The following is a 16,524-nucleotide window of genomic DNA, read 5'->3' as shown; positions in this document are numbered from 1 at the left end:
AAGCTTTTCCTTTCCACACACCAGCACATACAACCCACACACCTGTAGGATCACAGTCAACATGGGTTAAACCCATTCACCAACTTTCAAAATTCAGGGAAAGTGCTTATTCTCCGGGTTACGTCAGAGAGTCAGCAAAGCGAACTGTGTCTGAGAGGATGAGGAGAAAAACTCATTAATATTAAGAACATTTTCTAAGAGAATTCTAATCTGGTTGTGTATCTGTGTGACTTTCCAGGTGAGGCACATTTCTTGTGTATGTGAAATATTTGACCGATAACCTACAAGTGTTAGGGCTCTCTCCACATATCAGAGTCTTAGCCTTTCTTTACCTTGCATTATTAACTGACATAAAATATCATTTTGAAGAAGCCTCCCTCTTCCAAACCCTCACCTCAGACCCTTAATTCTACTATTTGAGAGACTTTTAAAGAAATTTTGTGCCTACTTAGCCCATTGTTTTGCTATTACTGTGCGTGTGTGTGTGTGTTTGGGGGAGCAACGAAATCCTTCAAGCAAACCAGAATTCTAGAGTGATAGCTTACATGCCCATGCTGTGTCATCTCCAGTTAACTCAAACTGACTGTACACTTTGCTCTTCTGTGAGTGCACGGAAGATCAATAAATACGGGGAAACTCCAGCCCGGCTCCCCCACTTTCCCATCCGATGCGAGTAGGTCTGAGGCGGTCATGCTCCTGTGACGTGTGTGCCACAGCTCAGGCAGGCAGGTGGTGCGGACCCAGCTCCCCACTTTCCCATCCGATGCGAGTAGATCTAGGCGGATCATGCTCCTGCGATGTGTGTGCCACAGCTCAGGCAGGCAGGTGGTGCGGGGACACCACTCAAGCTTGGCCTATTCAATCCCGAGTCCTGTACCGCGCATTCATGCATAGCAAAACACCATCTGGTCCTATTTTGCCTTTAGCAATCACAGCTGACCAAGAACGATAATAACAGCTGTTGCAAAACAAAAGCCAGACAAAGGGGGTGGGGACGGGGGCGAAGGAAAGGTTAGATGGAAGTCCAGTGCTGAAAAATGCTCCATGAAGTGAGAAATGGGAAAGAAACCATTCAGATGTCTGAATGGACACAGCAGAGGACTGCTACTTAAACTTGAGATATTAATCCATCTGTCTAGAACGCTTTCAACCCTCCGTCGGGTGGTAATATATTGCAGAAATTATGCTGCACGAAGGCATTTAAGCTTCTGTTCTTTGAGTCGGGAGCTAATGACCCCGTGTCAGCTAAAAACGAAAACTCCTTATATTCTTTCATCATAAGGCAGGACAGGTTAATGCAAAAAAGAGAGTCTGTTTAGCCAGAGTAATAAAATAGTGTGCACATGGCAGGGGAGAGAAAAGGTGTGTGGTGGAGGACCGGGTGAGGGGGGGGAGCCTCGTTAATGTCTGTGGACCACTTAAGAGGGAAAGCAGTTAGGCCGTTTAGGTGTCCCACTAATCAGATACCACATTGCTCAGGCCTATTTTTCATTACCCTGATTCATTTCTGACCTGTAAAAGTACACCACGTACTTACTTATGTCTCAGAAATAGGAACCAATCCTGTGTACAAAGTGAAATACAAGTTGACTCATAACGCGCTTTATCGGATCCTGAGAATAATATGGTAACAAGGTTGGGGAATTCTTTTCATGATTCAAGCTTTTTGACATTTTCAAGACATAGTTCTGCCTGGTGATTAATGCTTTAAACTGTAGTAATTAAGCTGTTTTTTTTTTCTTGAAATTGACCATCAATGGCTTAGCAGTATTTAATCAGATGTGATAAAACCCAAGATTTATAAAAATCATTTAATAGATGATACAACACCTGCTTCTAACTGCAAACAGTTGAAAACAGACTTCATTTGCAATTCAGTCTTATCACTAGTGACATTTTTTTTCCGAGCAATACTTCATGGGTTTTCAAAATGACAATTACAGAACTAATACACAATTACTGTCACATGTAGTTTAGCAATTAATTTTGAAGACATTTGTCTAAAGGTTTCACAACAGAATATAAAATGGTTCTTATTGTTATGTAATGTTAGTTTCAATTCACAGAAAATCTTTTACCATCAGCTCTGCTTCTGATGGGTTTGATGCAAGCAGCTCATTTCTTTGTGGAATACAATTGCTCCCTTGTAGATGCGATTAGGCATCATTCTTAGACTGTTTGAACACTGATACCTGTCAACTAATACATCTATGAAAAGCTTCAATTTAGACATAAATTTTCCTACAGCCAGAAATCTATAAATTTATAATTAGAATCTCTTGCTGTTCAATATTTGTACATAATGCAGGGGATGAGAAGATTATGAAATATTGAAAGCTGAATTCATTATTCATAGCCCACAACATACAGTAAATATTCTTTGAAATACAACAACTTTGAGGAATCCATATTCCATTATTTTTTGAATGTCTTGCACACAGTAGCCATGGATACCACTACTCACACCCTAATTTTTTCCAGATTAGGATTCTGGTCAGGGTTAACACTTGCTGTTTTTAATTTTCATTTTATCATAAGCAGTTGAAGACTGTTGCCAGTGGTAATTTGCAATTTTTATCAAGACCTCTTCATTATAGCTTCTGACAGGACAGATGCTGTAATTAATCATGCAGGACAACTGGGGATAGTGGTCACACTGTTCTCAAAGAGGAGTCACTACAGAGCAGGAAAAGGGGGGAAGAAATGGGCACTGAAATAATTATTTTGGCTTAAGAATTAGCATCCACCATCTATTTTAACAGCAATAAAAACACAGTGCCAGCTAGTCCAAGCCCCAAATAGAAGACAAGTGCTTCTTCCTCTATACTTACTTTGCCCTTGCATCTTAACAAAATGATAATCTTAAAAAATTTCTAATGGTTCTATTTCTTTTCCTTTTTTCCCTTTTTTGGCCGCACTGCGCAGCTTGCGGGATCTTAGTTCCCCTACGAGGGATCGAACTTGCGTCCTCGGCAGTGAAAGCGAGGAGTCCTAACCACTGGGCCGCCAGGGAATTCCACTAATGGTTCCATTTCTAACGGTTTATTTGTTTTTTTACAGGCTCTGGTTTGGGGCCATGCAATCCACATTCCTGGCTATGAATCTCTTATTTCCAGTTGGAAATGGAAGAAGGTGCTTGGGCTCAAACACAGGTTGGTATGGGACCTATTCCCCCCATCTTCTACATATTCAAGGAACCCAAAGTGAAATTTGACATATTTTATTTTGAAAAGTGAACAGTAGTTGCCTGGTTGTTGCATCAAAATACAGTCTGCAGTTTTTACTGAAATGTGTTTATTCTATAGCAAGATAAAAGCATTTTTGTTTTAGTTAAGCAAAATACAAACAACTTAATTGCTGCTATCATAACTCATAAAAAAGTATAAAACAGCATAAAAACACAATAAGCAACGTAGCAATGAATGGTTTATGTCACCAGTGTTTACGTTAAAGCCTTGTTTATGAAAACTTTACAACACATGATATGAAAACTTACAACTTTGAAAGAAAATATTTACATTGATTATTCAGATGCGGTGCGCCTTTTAAATATTCTACCGGTATTACATCATAATAAAAACTCTTGCTCTTTTTTTTTTTAAATCTTAACTTTTGTAATAACTGTCTCCATTTAAGTGCATTTCCCTTTTAAAAATACAGTGTTTTTCATTTTCGAAACTTGTCACTCAAAACACAGAATATAATATTCACATTCTTTTCTTCTAATTGGAATGAATATAATGGGCTAACAGTGGTCATAGATATTGTTACAACATATACTGTGGTTTGATTTGGAGAAGTCATGGGTAAAAAGTGAAAAGGAGTCAATAATTGAAACTAATCACTTGCATTTTTTTTTTTTTTTCTGGAGAGATTTAAGGAAAAAAAATAAGAGCTTTGGCAAAAGTCTGTGATTTACATTATGTTTTTCATGACAAAAAAAATGCCATCAACGATTGACGTCATACAAATGTTTGTATGAAACTGGATTTTCGTATTTCAGGTAGTTACGACTGTGCTTTTTATTTTTAGGGCTTCGGAAGTTCCAATCGCCTTGAAGTGTGGTTTCTTCACTTCGGGAGAAATAAGGCCATTTGCTATGACTCAGAGAGGCCAGTTTATTATAATCATCAGTATGTCCCAGGATTCATTAAACGGTTTGATTCACATATTGTAGGTAGAGCCTGAATAAATAAAAAAAGGCATCACATAAAAGAGCACAGCTTTTCTTGTTTAAAAACAAAGTGGTTTAGAGTCAGCTAGAAGATGATTTTCAGCTACACTGTAGTTCTTATTGCCTATCTAATAGACACTTGAGAGGACCGCGTGATCTTTTACACATTTCTGCATAACCAACACCGACTCACGAGTTGCAGCCACACATGGTTTACTCTCGGACGCCACTCTCCTCCAGATGCGCAAATCCACCTGCCACGTGCGTTTTCAGAAAATACTGACCTGCGATAATACTTGAGTCTGTGTCTGAGACTGTATCTGTGACTGGTGCTGCTGAGAGGCTGGCTGGGGGCTCCCGATGGCGGGGATGGGGGATGTAATCTGGGAGGTGACAGGGGAGTGCTGCCGAGGAGAAGGCTGGGACTGATGCTGCATGTGCTGCAGCTGCTGCAGCTGGAGATGCTGCTGCAGCTGCTGCTGCAGCTGCTGTTGGTTGATTTGCTGCTGGAGGTGCTGCTGCTGCTGCAGGTGCTGCTGCATGTGGTGCTGAAAATGCTGCTGCTGCATCTGCTGCTGGATCTGCTGATGCATCTGGTGCTGCTGGAGCTGCTGCTGCTGCATCTGTTGCATCTGTTGTTGTTGCTGCTGCTGCTGCTGCTGCAGCTGCATCTGATGCTGCTGGGTCTGCACTGAAGGGCTCACTTGGGTGGAGGACGCCGAGCCCACCATGGAGCTGATCAGTGGAGCCCCAATGTTCGATGGCATGTTGGCTGCGATGGTGACCGAAGTGACGATCTGGTTCATGGGGAGTCTCATGGTTAAGGGTTTGGGAGCGATTGACCTAGGGAGCGATTGTTGGAGAGTCTGAGGGGAGGCCGACACTGTTCCGTGCTGAGACAGCGGAGGGCTGAGAAGGAGGGAGGAGGTCAAATTGGTGGACGCCAGGGTCTGCTGAACAGAACGAATGGTCTGGGCTTCTGCTGATTCGGCAGCAGCCTGCATTTTGGGGGAGAAGGTTGGGGTATTTTTAGTATTGTAAATTGATGTCAAAAATGGCCACCATTATTCATGCTTCCCTGAACCCAAGCACTTTGTCATGTGACTTTAAAGCTCCTTCCAGAGGTGGAGTGACACCCCCCACCCTTTGAATCTGGGCTGGCCTGGCACCTTTGCTCTGGTCAACAGAATGTGATGGAAGTGAGGCTTCATATTCTGTCTGTCTGTGTCTGTCAGAACCTACCACCTCGTGATGACAGCCATGTGGCCCAGTTACCCACTCAAGAGCCAGCTCACTGCCAGCCAACTGCCACATAGGTGTATGAGTCCAGCACCAACCCCCTGAGGTTGACTGCACACAGACGAGCAGGACTAGCTGATCCTGCTGAGTCTTGGTTGAGATTTAAAGACCCAGCTAGTTAACTGGCACTTTCTGGGATAAATGCTTATCTTTTTAAGTCATTGGGCTTGGGGTTGGTTGTTACACAGCACTATTGTAGTAAAAGATGACTGATACATATATTTAAGAGTAACAGTTCTTTAGCATTTAAGTCTGAACTAATGTCACCAGCAAGAACCATTTTGAAAGACAACAGAGTATAGACTGCCTGAGTTCAAATCTAGCTCTACTACTCAACAACTCTGTGGCTTGGGGCAAGTTAATTCACTCATCTGTTCCTCAGTTTCTTCATCTATAAAATAATGTTATATGGTATTCACCTTGTATAGAGGTTGTGAGAATTAAACTAACTCATATTTATTAAGCATTTAGAACAGTGCCCGGCCTACAAAAAGCACCTCGTAAATGTTAGCTATTTTCATTAATTAACAATTACTACTACCAGAAAACAACTGTTACCAGAAAACTTCAAAGTCCTGTATATAATAATCAAAGCCATGATTATTTATAACAGTGCTCACTTGAGTATAAGAAAAACAGAAGTGAATTCTTTAGAGACACTAAATTGAAGTACTTTACAACTTTAGAAATATTTTTAGTTTACCAAATATTTTCAAAGATTTCCAAAATTTAGCAAAGGAGTCATACACAAAGGGAGAAAGTTCAGCACTCATGTGACTGCGTAACCTGTTATAAGATAAACAAATGACCTGGGGCTCAACATGGAGAGAAACTGCCTCATATATTTTGTACTAAAAACACATAATTACCTCCACAAAAATAAATTATTTTAAATGCAACTGGGATTGGAGTAATTCCTCTTAAAGACTATTTTTTCCTCTTATTCTTCATAAAATTTGGTTTTTTTGTAGGGGGTTGTGTATGGGGGGGACCTTGGCGGCATCAAGCTGCCATCCACTCTCTTTAATGATTCTGAATATTTATTTCTAGATTTTTACTACTCACATTTATGAAATCTACTATTAGAAGAAACCTGAGGAGTGACCTTACATGGAGAATCACTCAAGGTAGGAAAAGCCATGGCCGATGGCTTCTGTTTGAACACCTGATCAGCGTAAAGCTCCGTCCATCGGTGGACAGTTCTCTGGTTTTGTACAAAAGCTCAGGGGGCGCTGCATATTACTGGAGGCTCGTGTTCTGAAGCCTTTGGGTAAGAAGAAACCTGCAAATACTCATAATTATCTTTAAAAACAACCATTAAATCACCCACAAAGTAGAATACACACAGTCTTCTACATATAAACATGAACATTATTTTATATACTCTAATATTAAAAAATTGCCAAGCCAGTCTTAAGGAAAAACTACAAGAAGAGTCTATATTTAAACACCTGGGCAATCACACCATTATGCCTATGAGATGCTCCCCTAGTGCAGAATGGAAAAGGGTGGATGGCTGTGAAGAGCTCCTGCTCGTCTGCCGGGTCTACTCCCTCATGGTTGAAAATTAAGCTTCTATTAATTTTGTTGGTTGTTGTGAAGATTAAAAGTGAGAGTAGGGCTTCCCTGGTGGCGCAGTGGTTGGGAGTCCGCCTGCCGATGCAGGGGACACGGGTTCGTGCCCCAGTCCGGGAAGATCCCACATGCCGCGGAGCGGCTGGGCCCGTGAGCCATGGCCACTGAGCCTGTGCGTCCGGAGCCTGTGCTCCGCAACGGGAGAGGCCACAACAGTGAGAGGCCCACGTACCGCAAAAAAAAAAAAAAGTGAGAGTAGAGTCACATCTTAAGGGAAAGTCGCGGGCTCTGATTGTAGAGACTTAAGTTAAATGCACATGTGATGTTTATTATTTCTAACGTTGAGGCTGAAATCTCGCTCACTTGTAACCTCACTCCTTGGATGAGTTCTTCCATCCAGGGCACAGAGATCAAGCTTAGGCTTCCCTTCCATGATGGCTCTTATATTTGAGGACCAAAATCATACTGCTCCAAATCTTTGCTTCCATGATTCTTTCAATTATTTAAGTATTATTGGATTTTCGGTCCTTACCATCATGGAGGCAACCTGCTAGAGGGCCTTCAATTGGTCAACCACTGGGAACCAATTCTTTAGACGTGATCTAATCAGCAAGTTGTACAGTCAGATGCTGCTTCCTGTGAGATCACCATATTAGCAGCTATTTCACACTTTGGGTTCAGGTTGAAATTATTCTAAATTTAGACCTCAAGGACTATTTTAGTTGCCTGTCATGTCTCTGACTATAAATTTAGGGTGCTCTCAACTGCACTGACCTAATGAAAAAAACAAAACAAAAACACCCCTCCCCCAAACAATTTGGATTTATTCTTTTCAAATTCCATCCTATTGAATAGTTTTTTAGAATCAATGTAATCAATCAATCCATTTGGAAACATTTCCGAATCGGATTTTAGTATCCAATGTAAAACGTTTAAGTTATCCCTTCTAAGTCGGTCACAGACCTGATCAGCCCAATCATGGAGGCTATTTCCAGAACGCCTTTTGAGTTACTGGCTCTTGGCTTAAATCCATGTATGATCAATTATTCATGCTCTAATGCACAAAGATTACCTGCACCTGCTTCTAGGTAAATGAATGAATAAACGATCCACGCGAGAAGTACATGCACATTGTTACTCTATTTATGTCACTCCGTCTAATTAGCCACCAAGTACACCTCAATTCTTAACATCTGTGGCCCACACATTCTACCAATGTGCAAATCCCCATCCAGAATAGGTATATCTCTCAATGGGCACCTTCCAGAGTCTCAGAAAAAACCTGATGAATGTTTTCTCTTTCTAATGAGGTGGGAAGAGTCCTAAGAGCTATACCTACGAGGTACAGGAGTACCTCTCTTGATCTGGTTCTGAGCAGCTGCCAGCAGTGGATCTTACAATTCCAGTGAAGACGAGAAAAGAGGGCTAAACCCTTTTTCAATGGCTCTGCCGGCAACACTGACCATGCCCTGAGGCCCTATGGGGTACTCTGAGGCAACAACAATGACAATGAAATGGAATCTCTGCTTGCCAGGGGAAATACATCACCAGCAAAAACATTAGTTCACATTATCCTCCCCAAAGCCTCTCTAAATTCTAGAAAGGGTAAGGACAAAGTTAATTAAATGTTAAACATATAAGGTAACAGCTCATGCTCCTTTTGGATCAAGGTAATAGTAATCCAGAGTGACATTTGCTTTGGACTACTGTTGCATTTTATAATACATCAGGGCCCAGTGTATATTCTACGTATAATACATGTATACATGTCTTTTTTAAAGTACTTGGAGCATAATTTTATTTTAAATAAGCATGAGGCTTATTTATTTATACGATGTGGAACAGTTTGGTCAAAAACGCAACATCCTCTATTATATTATATCCTCTACAATGCAACCATTGAAGAATTTATCATCTGATGTCCAAAAATGCCTAACATACCTCTCAGTTTAAATAGAGGACATCAACACAGATCTCAGTCCCCGATGGGAAGAAAGGGGCTGTTTGAAATCTGTCTAAATAGCTTCAACATACATATATAGAGATCAGTGACTCCTGGAAACAATTTGGATTCGTCAGCTTGAATGAACACTTATTTTCCATGCCAAGCTTGGGGTGATCTCTAATGGGAACAAATAAGTTTATGAGTTGTTCGAGATGCTTTTTTTTTTTTTTAAATCAACTCGAAGAGGAGTTGCATTTATGATTTCAATGCTCCAGGTCTCCTAACTCTCTCAGAGACTGGCCGCCCCTGTCTGGGTTTACCTTAGAAACGAGGCTGGCCCTATACGCAGCCAGGGCCTTCAGGTATTCTTTTTTGGCGGCTTCCGTTTTCCTTTTATAGACCTATTAAAAGACCACAATTAGCACCACCTTTAGCACACACATTCTCAGCCATAAAATAACTGCTGGGCAAATTACGTCGCAACAGAACTCACATAAAAAGTTGGTCTCCCTGGCTTTGATTTTTAAATGTAGAAACACACACACAGATATTAAAACAAAATGAAACCCTGCCACCCCCACTGGGGCACAACTCTGACGTTTACTATGGCAAACAGAAAAAGATTTCCGGTTGCAGCATAGAATTCATGAGAGTGACAGCTAAGGGCCTTCTGTTCGGGCAGTAAATAAGGTAACAAGGATGAAATTTGCAGCAAATGGTTTAAATTATAGAAAGTTAAGGAACTTCTCCATCCATGTCTTCTTTCCCTCACACCCATTTCTAAGCTGAAACAAACCAGAGGATGAAAACCCAACAATAATAGGGAAAGTGTGTGAAGACAGAAGAGATAAGATGGAGGTCTTTCAACCTGGGTTTTCTTTTGGAGAAAAAACAAGAAAAATCAGAGATAGTGAAAGATGAAAGATTTCCATTAGTGAGACCAGTGAGTTACATAAATATATTCCAGTATATTAAACCTCATTTGGGCTTCCTTTTCTTAAACTGTGGTGTCTGATGGCTGGCTGTTATACCAAAGTGCAACTCTCCTTTTCTCCAGAATTTAAAAGTTAGATGCAGCAGTTTGCCAGCCCCCTTAGGATTACATTTCTAGGGTAGAAAATCAGTCTGCCGCATAGAGCATGAAGCTCAGTGCCAACAAACAGGCAGATTCTACAGCTGCACCATCCCAAGGTAACCAGTTGGTAGGAATGAGGAGGAAGGAAGAAAGAAAGAAAGAAAGAAAGAGAGAGGGAGAGAGGGAGGAAGGAAGGAAGAAAGAAAGAAAGAAAATCAAGGGTTTTCCACTCCTTATTCCTGAAACAATTATTCTGGTTTATTACTAATAGGGGTCTATTCTTGTGAGGATATGGAAAATCAACGCCCATGAATAGTCACTGGAGCTCATGCAAGGAGCCAGGGGAGGACTGAGCCCCAAGGAAACCATTCTTCTCTCCATTTGTGTGGAGGACTTGCACGGGGGAAGATGGGAAGCGGGACCTTGAGGAAGTGTCTCCCACCAGCATGGCTAATCTCTCAATGCCTCTCATACAGCCACGCTTTCAAATGAACTTGGAATAAAATTTCAAATGCCCGATGACAATAATGAGACACGCAGAGTCATCTTCAAAGTTTGCAAACCCCCCAGGAGAGCACAAGAGTTCAGAAAGATGATCAAAAAAAAGGCAAGCAGGATGGGCCTAATCCCTTTGTAGTGCCTTTTTTTAACAAAGGGGGAAAAATTCCGCATTATTTAAAATGAAAAGATGATCATCAAAAGTTTATGCTTGCAGGATACTGCCTGGATCTCCTCCAACTCTCTTCTGAATGGGTTCTGAACACACACCCTTAAGGGAACTGAGAAATCCATATAACTGCAGAGTGGTTTGGATTTATGTGTGTGTGTTTTTTAATTCCATAGCTTAGAAAGGCTTTCATGAGAAGCAGTCATATTAAGTGGATGTATTCACTCAGAAAAGGTGTAAAGAATAATCCTGCAATGACCACGATGGATCTTTGCCTCACCTGCTTTTGTTCTTCTCCAAGGCTGTCCCACATAGATGCTACGATTTTTGAGACCTCTCCAAAGGTTGCATTAGGGTTTTGACCTTTAATTGCAGCCTGTGTGTCTCTGAAAAACAGGGCATATGCTGACACTGGCTTCTGTGGCTCATTGGGATCTTTCTTTTTCTTTTTCTTTGGAGTCTTGGGCTTCTTGCCAGAATCTGGAGCAGCTCTTTTCTCTCCAATGGCCTGCAAAGCAGGAAGAAAATTCACTGCCTAGAATGTACTTGCAGAGAATGCAGAAAGACTTACTCAGGTCCCCAGTCGTTCTTTTAAAGTTTTGTTAAACATCATCAACAGATGAATCACCACGAAGTGTGGGGGAGGGGTGAGTGTGCTTAGAGTTAACTGGACAGCAGAGATTAGCATTTAGAACATTGATTAATGAGACCCAGAAGTATCTTCAATACATTCGCAACATATGCTCTAAATAGCAATTATGAATAATGAAAAACAGAACGCTCTGTACCGAGTAATGCCATATATATATATGGGCTACACATGTACCCATAAACAAAATATTTTACATTTTCAAAGGTTTTAGAAGTAAACCTAAATACTATTGAGGATGTTGATCATATTCAGATATTTTATATAAGGTCCCTTAGCCATAGAGGCATGCCATACGTATGATCGGTCTGAATTGATTTTTTTGAGGCTTGGTCTTTTATTTTACCAGAATATTACTTTGCTAATGGTCTCCGGAAACTCAAATGGAAATTAGCTCTAATCCCTAAGCTCGCACAATAAGGGAAAGGTCACTTTTATTTTCTAAAACAATAAAAACTTCCTAAAGAATAGGATAACAAGAAATGTAAAAATGTCAAAACTCTAAGTAGAGCTAGAAAGGAAATGGACACTCTTCATAAAATTAAAAACCTGTGAAAGAGCAGCAACAGTAGATACTTAAAATCACCAAGGCTAAAAAGAAGACTAATAAGGCGATGTTTATTATTACATACAGTAAGTAACCCTGCCCACAAGAATACTGGCCTAGAGACGCTCCCACATGTTCACAATGAACTCTGAAACTGAAACTATAGAGATGATATGGGTACAGTTCCCCTCATTTATATACCACTGAGCTCCAGTATTCACCTGCTACCATCATCTAATTTCAACAGTCATATAACATACTCATCAGAGAAGCAGGGGAAATGATTTATCAACCTTGTTTTATCTCCCCCTAGATTATGATACGACTATATTGGAGATAATTTTGCCGTTAACTTCATCAAGAATGCTGAAGTGTTTGACAGAATCTGTTTTAAAAGCCAGCCTTGGGCAAGATCAACAGAGATAGATTCAAGTAGTAACAGATTGGCTTTTAATGGCCTTGAGTCTTGAATCTTAATTCAAATTTTCCAAGAGTATCATTACTTTCTGAAAGAGGGTCATTGGGAACTTAATCCAATTACTAGCATTCTTAGGGAGGAAATGGATAAGTAACTTTTCTTTGAGAGCTCTGAACCCTCAAGGTGTTAGGAAACCAAGAGCCTACTTGTTGGTGGGCGTGTTGTTTGTACTGAGTGATAACCACACCCATACTTTATACCAGTAGCTTATGCACTTCAGTAGGTGTTAAGCTAGATCTCACCTCTCCTCCAAAATGCCATCTTTCATAACTCACACGATTAATTCAATAAAATTCTGTAGACCTCATAGTCTTTTTTCTAAATCCTCAGAATAAGTGCAACTTGTTTAATCTAGTTAATGAATCTGAACTTGCAAGGGAGTCAGATGTCTGTTCAGTTAGAGCTTCAATTGGAGCCAAGTTTTCCTTCAATGAAAAAATATTACGTAAGCCACATGAAAAAATACATATACACAGATTTTTCTGAGTCAAACAACTCTATTCTTTTCTTGGAAGAGAATTTGGCACCGTTTCCGCCAACAATACCCTGACCAATGGCAAGATGAAAGTTATTTCCAGTAAAGCTTTTTCTAAATAAGAAGAGTTCTATTTCATTCTTTGTGAAACAACATTCAAGTGTTGACAACCTTTGACGTCTTTCTTGGACAACCATGACTTGCCTTAATCATCATTAGCTTTTAAGAATAAACCCAAAATGAAGAACCTCACAGTGTAAATAAAAGCTCAGAATTAATTCTCCTAAAGAAACTTCTGCATAGTTGACTCAAAGGGCTGTGAAAAAATGGAGAAATAGCTTTGCCCAAAAGACATAATCAACAATAACATTAATCTTCCTTTTTCAGCTAAGTTGCTTAAGAGATATACTGGATTCCTTGTCTTTACACAAAACCTAGACCCTGGCTTAAAATGGAACAAGCTAAGAGTCACATAAAAGGTTCTCCTTAGAGGTGACAATTTCAGATTGATACAGAGGTAATTATTAAGGTCAGTAGAAATGTGAGACAAATGAAAGGACTCCATTTGAATTGTGTAATAGCCAGTTATAACTCAGCTGTATCTTATACACATCCCTCGAGTTTCTTTATTACTTTCCACTTCATCCCGCTGAAGTCCTTGTGAGTGTGAACACAGACTGCTAAGTGCATTTCCCCACCTTGTGTCCAGTGGGGAGTTAACATAATGGGATAGACCAAGTCCTCTTTCTTAAAATCCCTGCAACGTTTCTCCTCTTTTCAGGTAAACTCCCTCCTCTTTTCATCACCCACAATCTTTTCTAGCTCCTCTTCTTCCATTTCTATTTAAACGTAAATTATGCTCAAGGTAAAAATAAGTGATGCTCAATATTCTGGCCTTGTCTCGCTCCTTGCGCACTCTGAGAAATCCTGATTACTTCTATGTGCTCACATCTACGTGCAGATGGTCCCCAAATCTATAGCTCCATCTCCAACAGACTGAGTTCTAGACTCACATGGAAGCAACTCAAATTCAACCCCTACCATGTCAAACTCTCATCTTCCCCGTGGGGAAAAAAAATAACACTCCTCTCTTCCTAGGTTGAGCCTCTCCATTTACTGATAGCTACGCTGGCTCTCAAACTAAAACCCAGTGTACCTTTTATTCCTTCAGATTCCAGGGGATCACCAAACCTTAATAGATGATTCTTTCTCTTGAATGTCTCACTAAACTGGTACCTCCTGTCCATGGGTTCCTTTGCTAAAATAAAAGCAAACACTTCATAACAAAAGGACGTTTTAATTGAGTTCCTTCTCTCTGGTCCCTCTCTTTATAACACATTCTATATACAGCCCAAGTTATCTTTCTAAAGCATAAATTTGCTTATGCCATTCCTCTATGCAAATAATTAATCAGCTCTCAACTACCAACAGGGGAAAGGCTACCACATTTCAGCCATTTCTTTCTTCAACTCATTTCTTTCTTCCCCCATGTCACACTGCTCATGATACCCATAAATGGACACGTACTCTCATTGCTCTTTCTACCAGAATGCTGGCCTCTGTCTTCTGTCTCACAAACTTTTATGTATCCTCTTAGACCTAATTCAAACATCACCTTCTCAATAAAGGCTTCCTCATATCACTCTCCTAAGCAGAATCGATGACCATCTCAGCACACCAAATACATCAATTATACCTCTAATCACATCTGGAGCTAGTTTTAAACATTACTATTTGTTCCCAGTGGGAAGTCCCAGGGGCAATAATTCTCTTAGAAATCTTTGTATCACCAGAACACAGTAAAACGCCAAGCACAGAGTAAGTGTACCACACATAATTAATAAATGAGGAACGAGTAATTGTGTACCTACAAGTAAGTTCAGTGAAACAGACTACTTTTCTAGGCATTCAGAAAAGTCATACCTGCAACTATGTTTTCACTTCACACTGTGCATATTTGAATCACGTGTCATTTCCCTGACAAAAGCAAAGATAAAACGATTGGAACTTACTACGTGATAAACCTCATCAAAGGTGCAAGACTGTCCAATGGGGCAGCAGTTCAGCCAACTAACCAGATGAAACTTGCTTACCTGGACATTAACTTAGAACCAGAGCAGTTCAGAATTTCTGGAAAGTCTAGTGCAAGCCTTCCCTTTTGCTGATTTAGGAAAATTAAGCCTACAAGAGTTAAGCGACTTACTCAATGCCTTACAACTAATAGGAGAAGCCAGATCTTCCAATTTTCAGTTGAATACACTTTCCACAGAAAATAAGTAAACATAAAAGAGTGAAGAAAAAGAATTAAACCACCATAAATTCAAATGCTACTCCAAATCCATGAAGCAAAAGAAGGTACTACTGTGAATGAAATTCAAAGACATGCGCATGGGGTGATTCCCAATTCTCTGGTAGGTTATATACTAAAGGCAATTAACTCACTCTGTTGGATTCATCAGCATCCTCTTCATTGATGGAGCTAGAAGGGGAGGGAGTCGCAGATTTGCTCGCTGGAGGTGAAGGAGACGTGTGGGGCACACTGGCACCTCCCAAATTCAACCCCAACTGGGCGCTGAGCTGAGACTGGTTGATGGTGGTGAGCTGGGCAGGAGGCATGATCCCAGAGCGAGCAGCATCCGTCATGTGGATGATGGACCTCATGATCAGGGAGGGATCCTGACGGTATTGTGAAACTTGGGTGTGGCTCTGATCCTAAAGGGGCAACAGCAAGGGGGGGAATTCTTAGTTTTCCCAAACATCAGTGAGCTTACAGGGGTTGGGAACGAAATGGGGAAAGGGGATCAAAAGGTACCAACTGTCAGTTACAAAATAAGTACATCATAAGGATGTAATACACAGCATGGTGGCTGTAGGTCACAGGACTGTATTGCATATTGGAAAGCTGCTAAGAGAATAGATCATAAAAGTCCTCTTCACAATAAAAAAAACACCTTTTTTGTAACTGTATGATGACAAATGTTAACTAGACTTACTGTGGTGATAATTTCGCAATATATACAAATATCTGATCATTACACTGTACACCTGAAACTAATGTAATATTAGATGTCAATTATACCTCAATTAAAAAAAACAATGAACTTATAATGTCAGCAGTTCCTTAGACAGGTTTGACTTGTAATTTTGATAGATCTGACTTATCTCAGGATAGCTATTAATTGTCTAGTTATTAATTTATTAATTAGAAGGACTCATGCCAGAAAGCTGAAAGGTCAAAAGCACAAAGCCCAAATTATCCAGCCTAGTCTGCTGCACCAGAGAACTATCACTGGATGACTTAACTAAGTGATAACAAAACACTACCAGCAAAGGGAAGAGAAACAGCCACCTCTTGCTTCGTACTGAGGAAACTGATGACAAGGAAAGGGTGGAAACAGAGGTCTAACCCTTTCAGGCTCACCAGTTGGTTTGCCATCCTTCTCCTGCACAGTTCTGGTTCTACTACCCTTTCCCCAGCTCTGCAAAAGGGGAGAATCAGTTCTCTATTTTATCCTCCCAGGCACGCATATGCCATATAGAGAGGATGGGCTAGAGAAGCACAGAGCAAGCATCTGTTTGCTTCAGGGCACCCTCTCTGTAAAACCCTCTGTGGTTAAACCAGAGGGTCATTCCAATTCTG

At 40.5% G+C, this 16,524-nt stretch overlaps 1 protein-coding gene across 2 annotated transcripts in view; it reads right to left on the bottom strand.

Moving 5' to 3' along the window:
• Positions 1–4,318: 4,318 nt before the first annotated feature.
• Positions 4,319–16,524, bottom strand: part of TOX3 (TOX high mobility group box family member 3) — a 104,830-nt gene continuing 92,624 nt past the window's right edge. For both annotated transcript variants that reach the window (XM_079907659.1, XM_079907660.1), the window contains exons 4-7: positions 15,327–15,596; positions 11,016–11,243; positions 9,314–9,394; positions 4,319–5,172 (exon numbers count right to left, since the gene is read on the bottom strand). In XM_079907659.1, coding sequence (XP_079763785.1) covers positions 4,444–5,172; positions 9,314–9,394; positions 11,016–11,243; positions 15,327–15,596 — 1,308 coding nt within the window. In that variant the 3' untranslated portion in view covers positions 4,319–4,443. The remainder of the gene's footprint in view (positions 5,173–9,313; positions 9,395–11,015; positions 11,244–15,326; positions 15,597–16,524) is intronic.

This window comes from Stenella coeruleoalba (assembly GCF_951394435.1).
Source record: "Stenella coeruleoalba genome assembly, chromosome: 20".
NCBI lineage: Eukaryota > Metazoa > Chordata > Mammalia > Artiodactyla > Delphinidae > Stenella > Stenella coeruleoalba.
The sequence above is the reverse complement of the archived record's forward strand: the minus strand, read 5'-3'. Positions and strand labels throughout refer to the sequence as shown.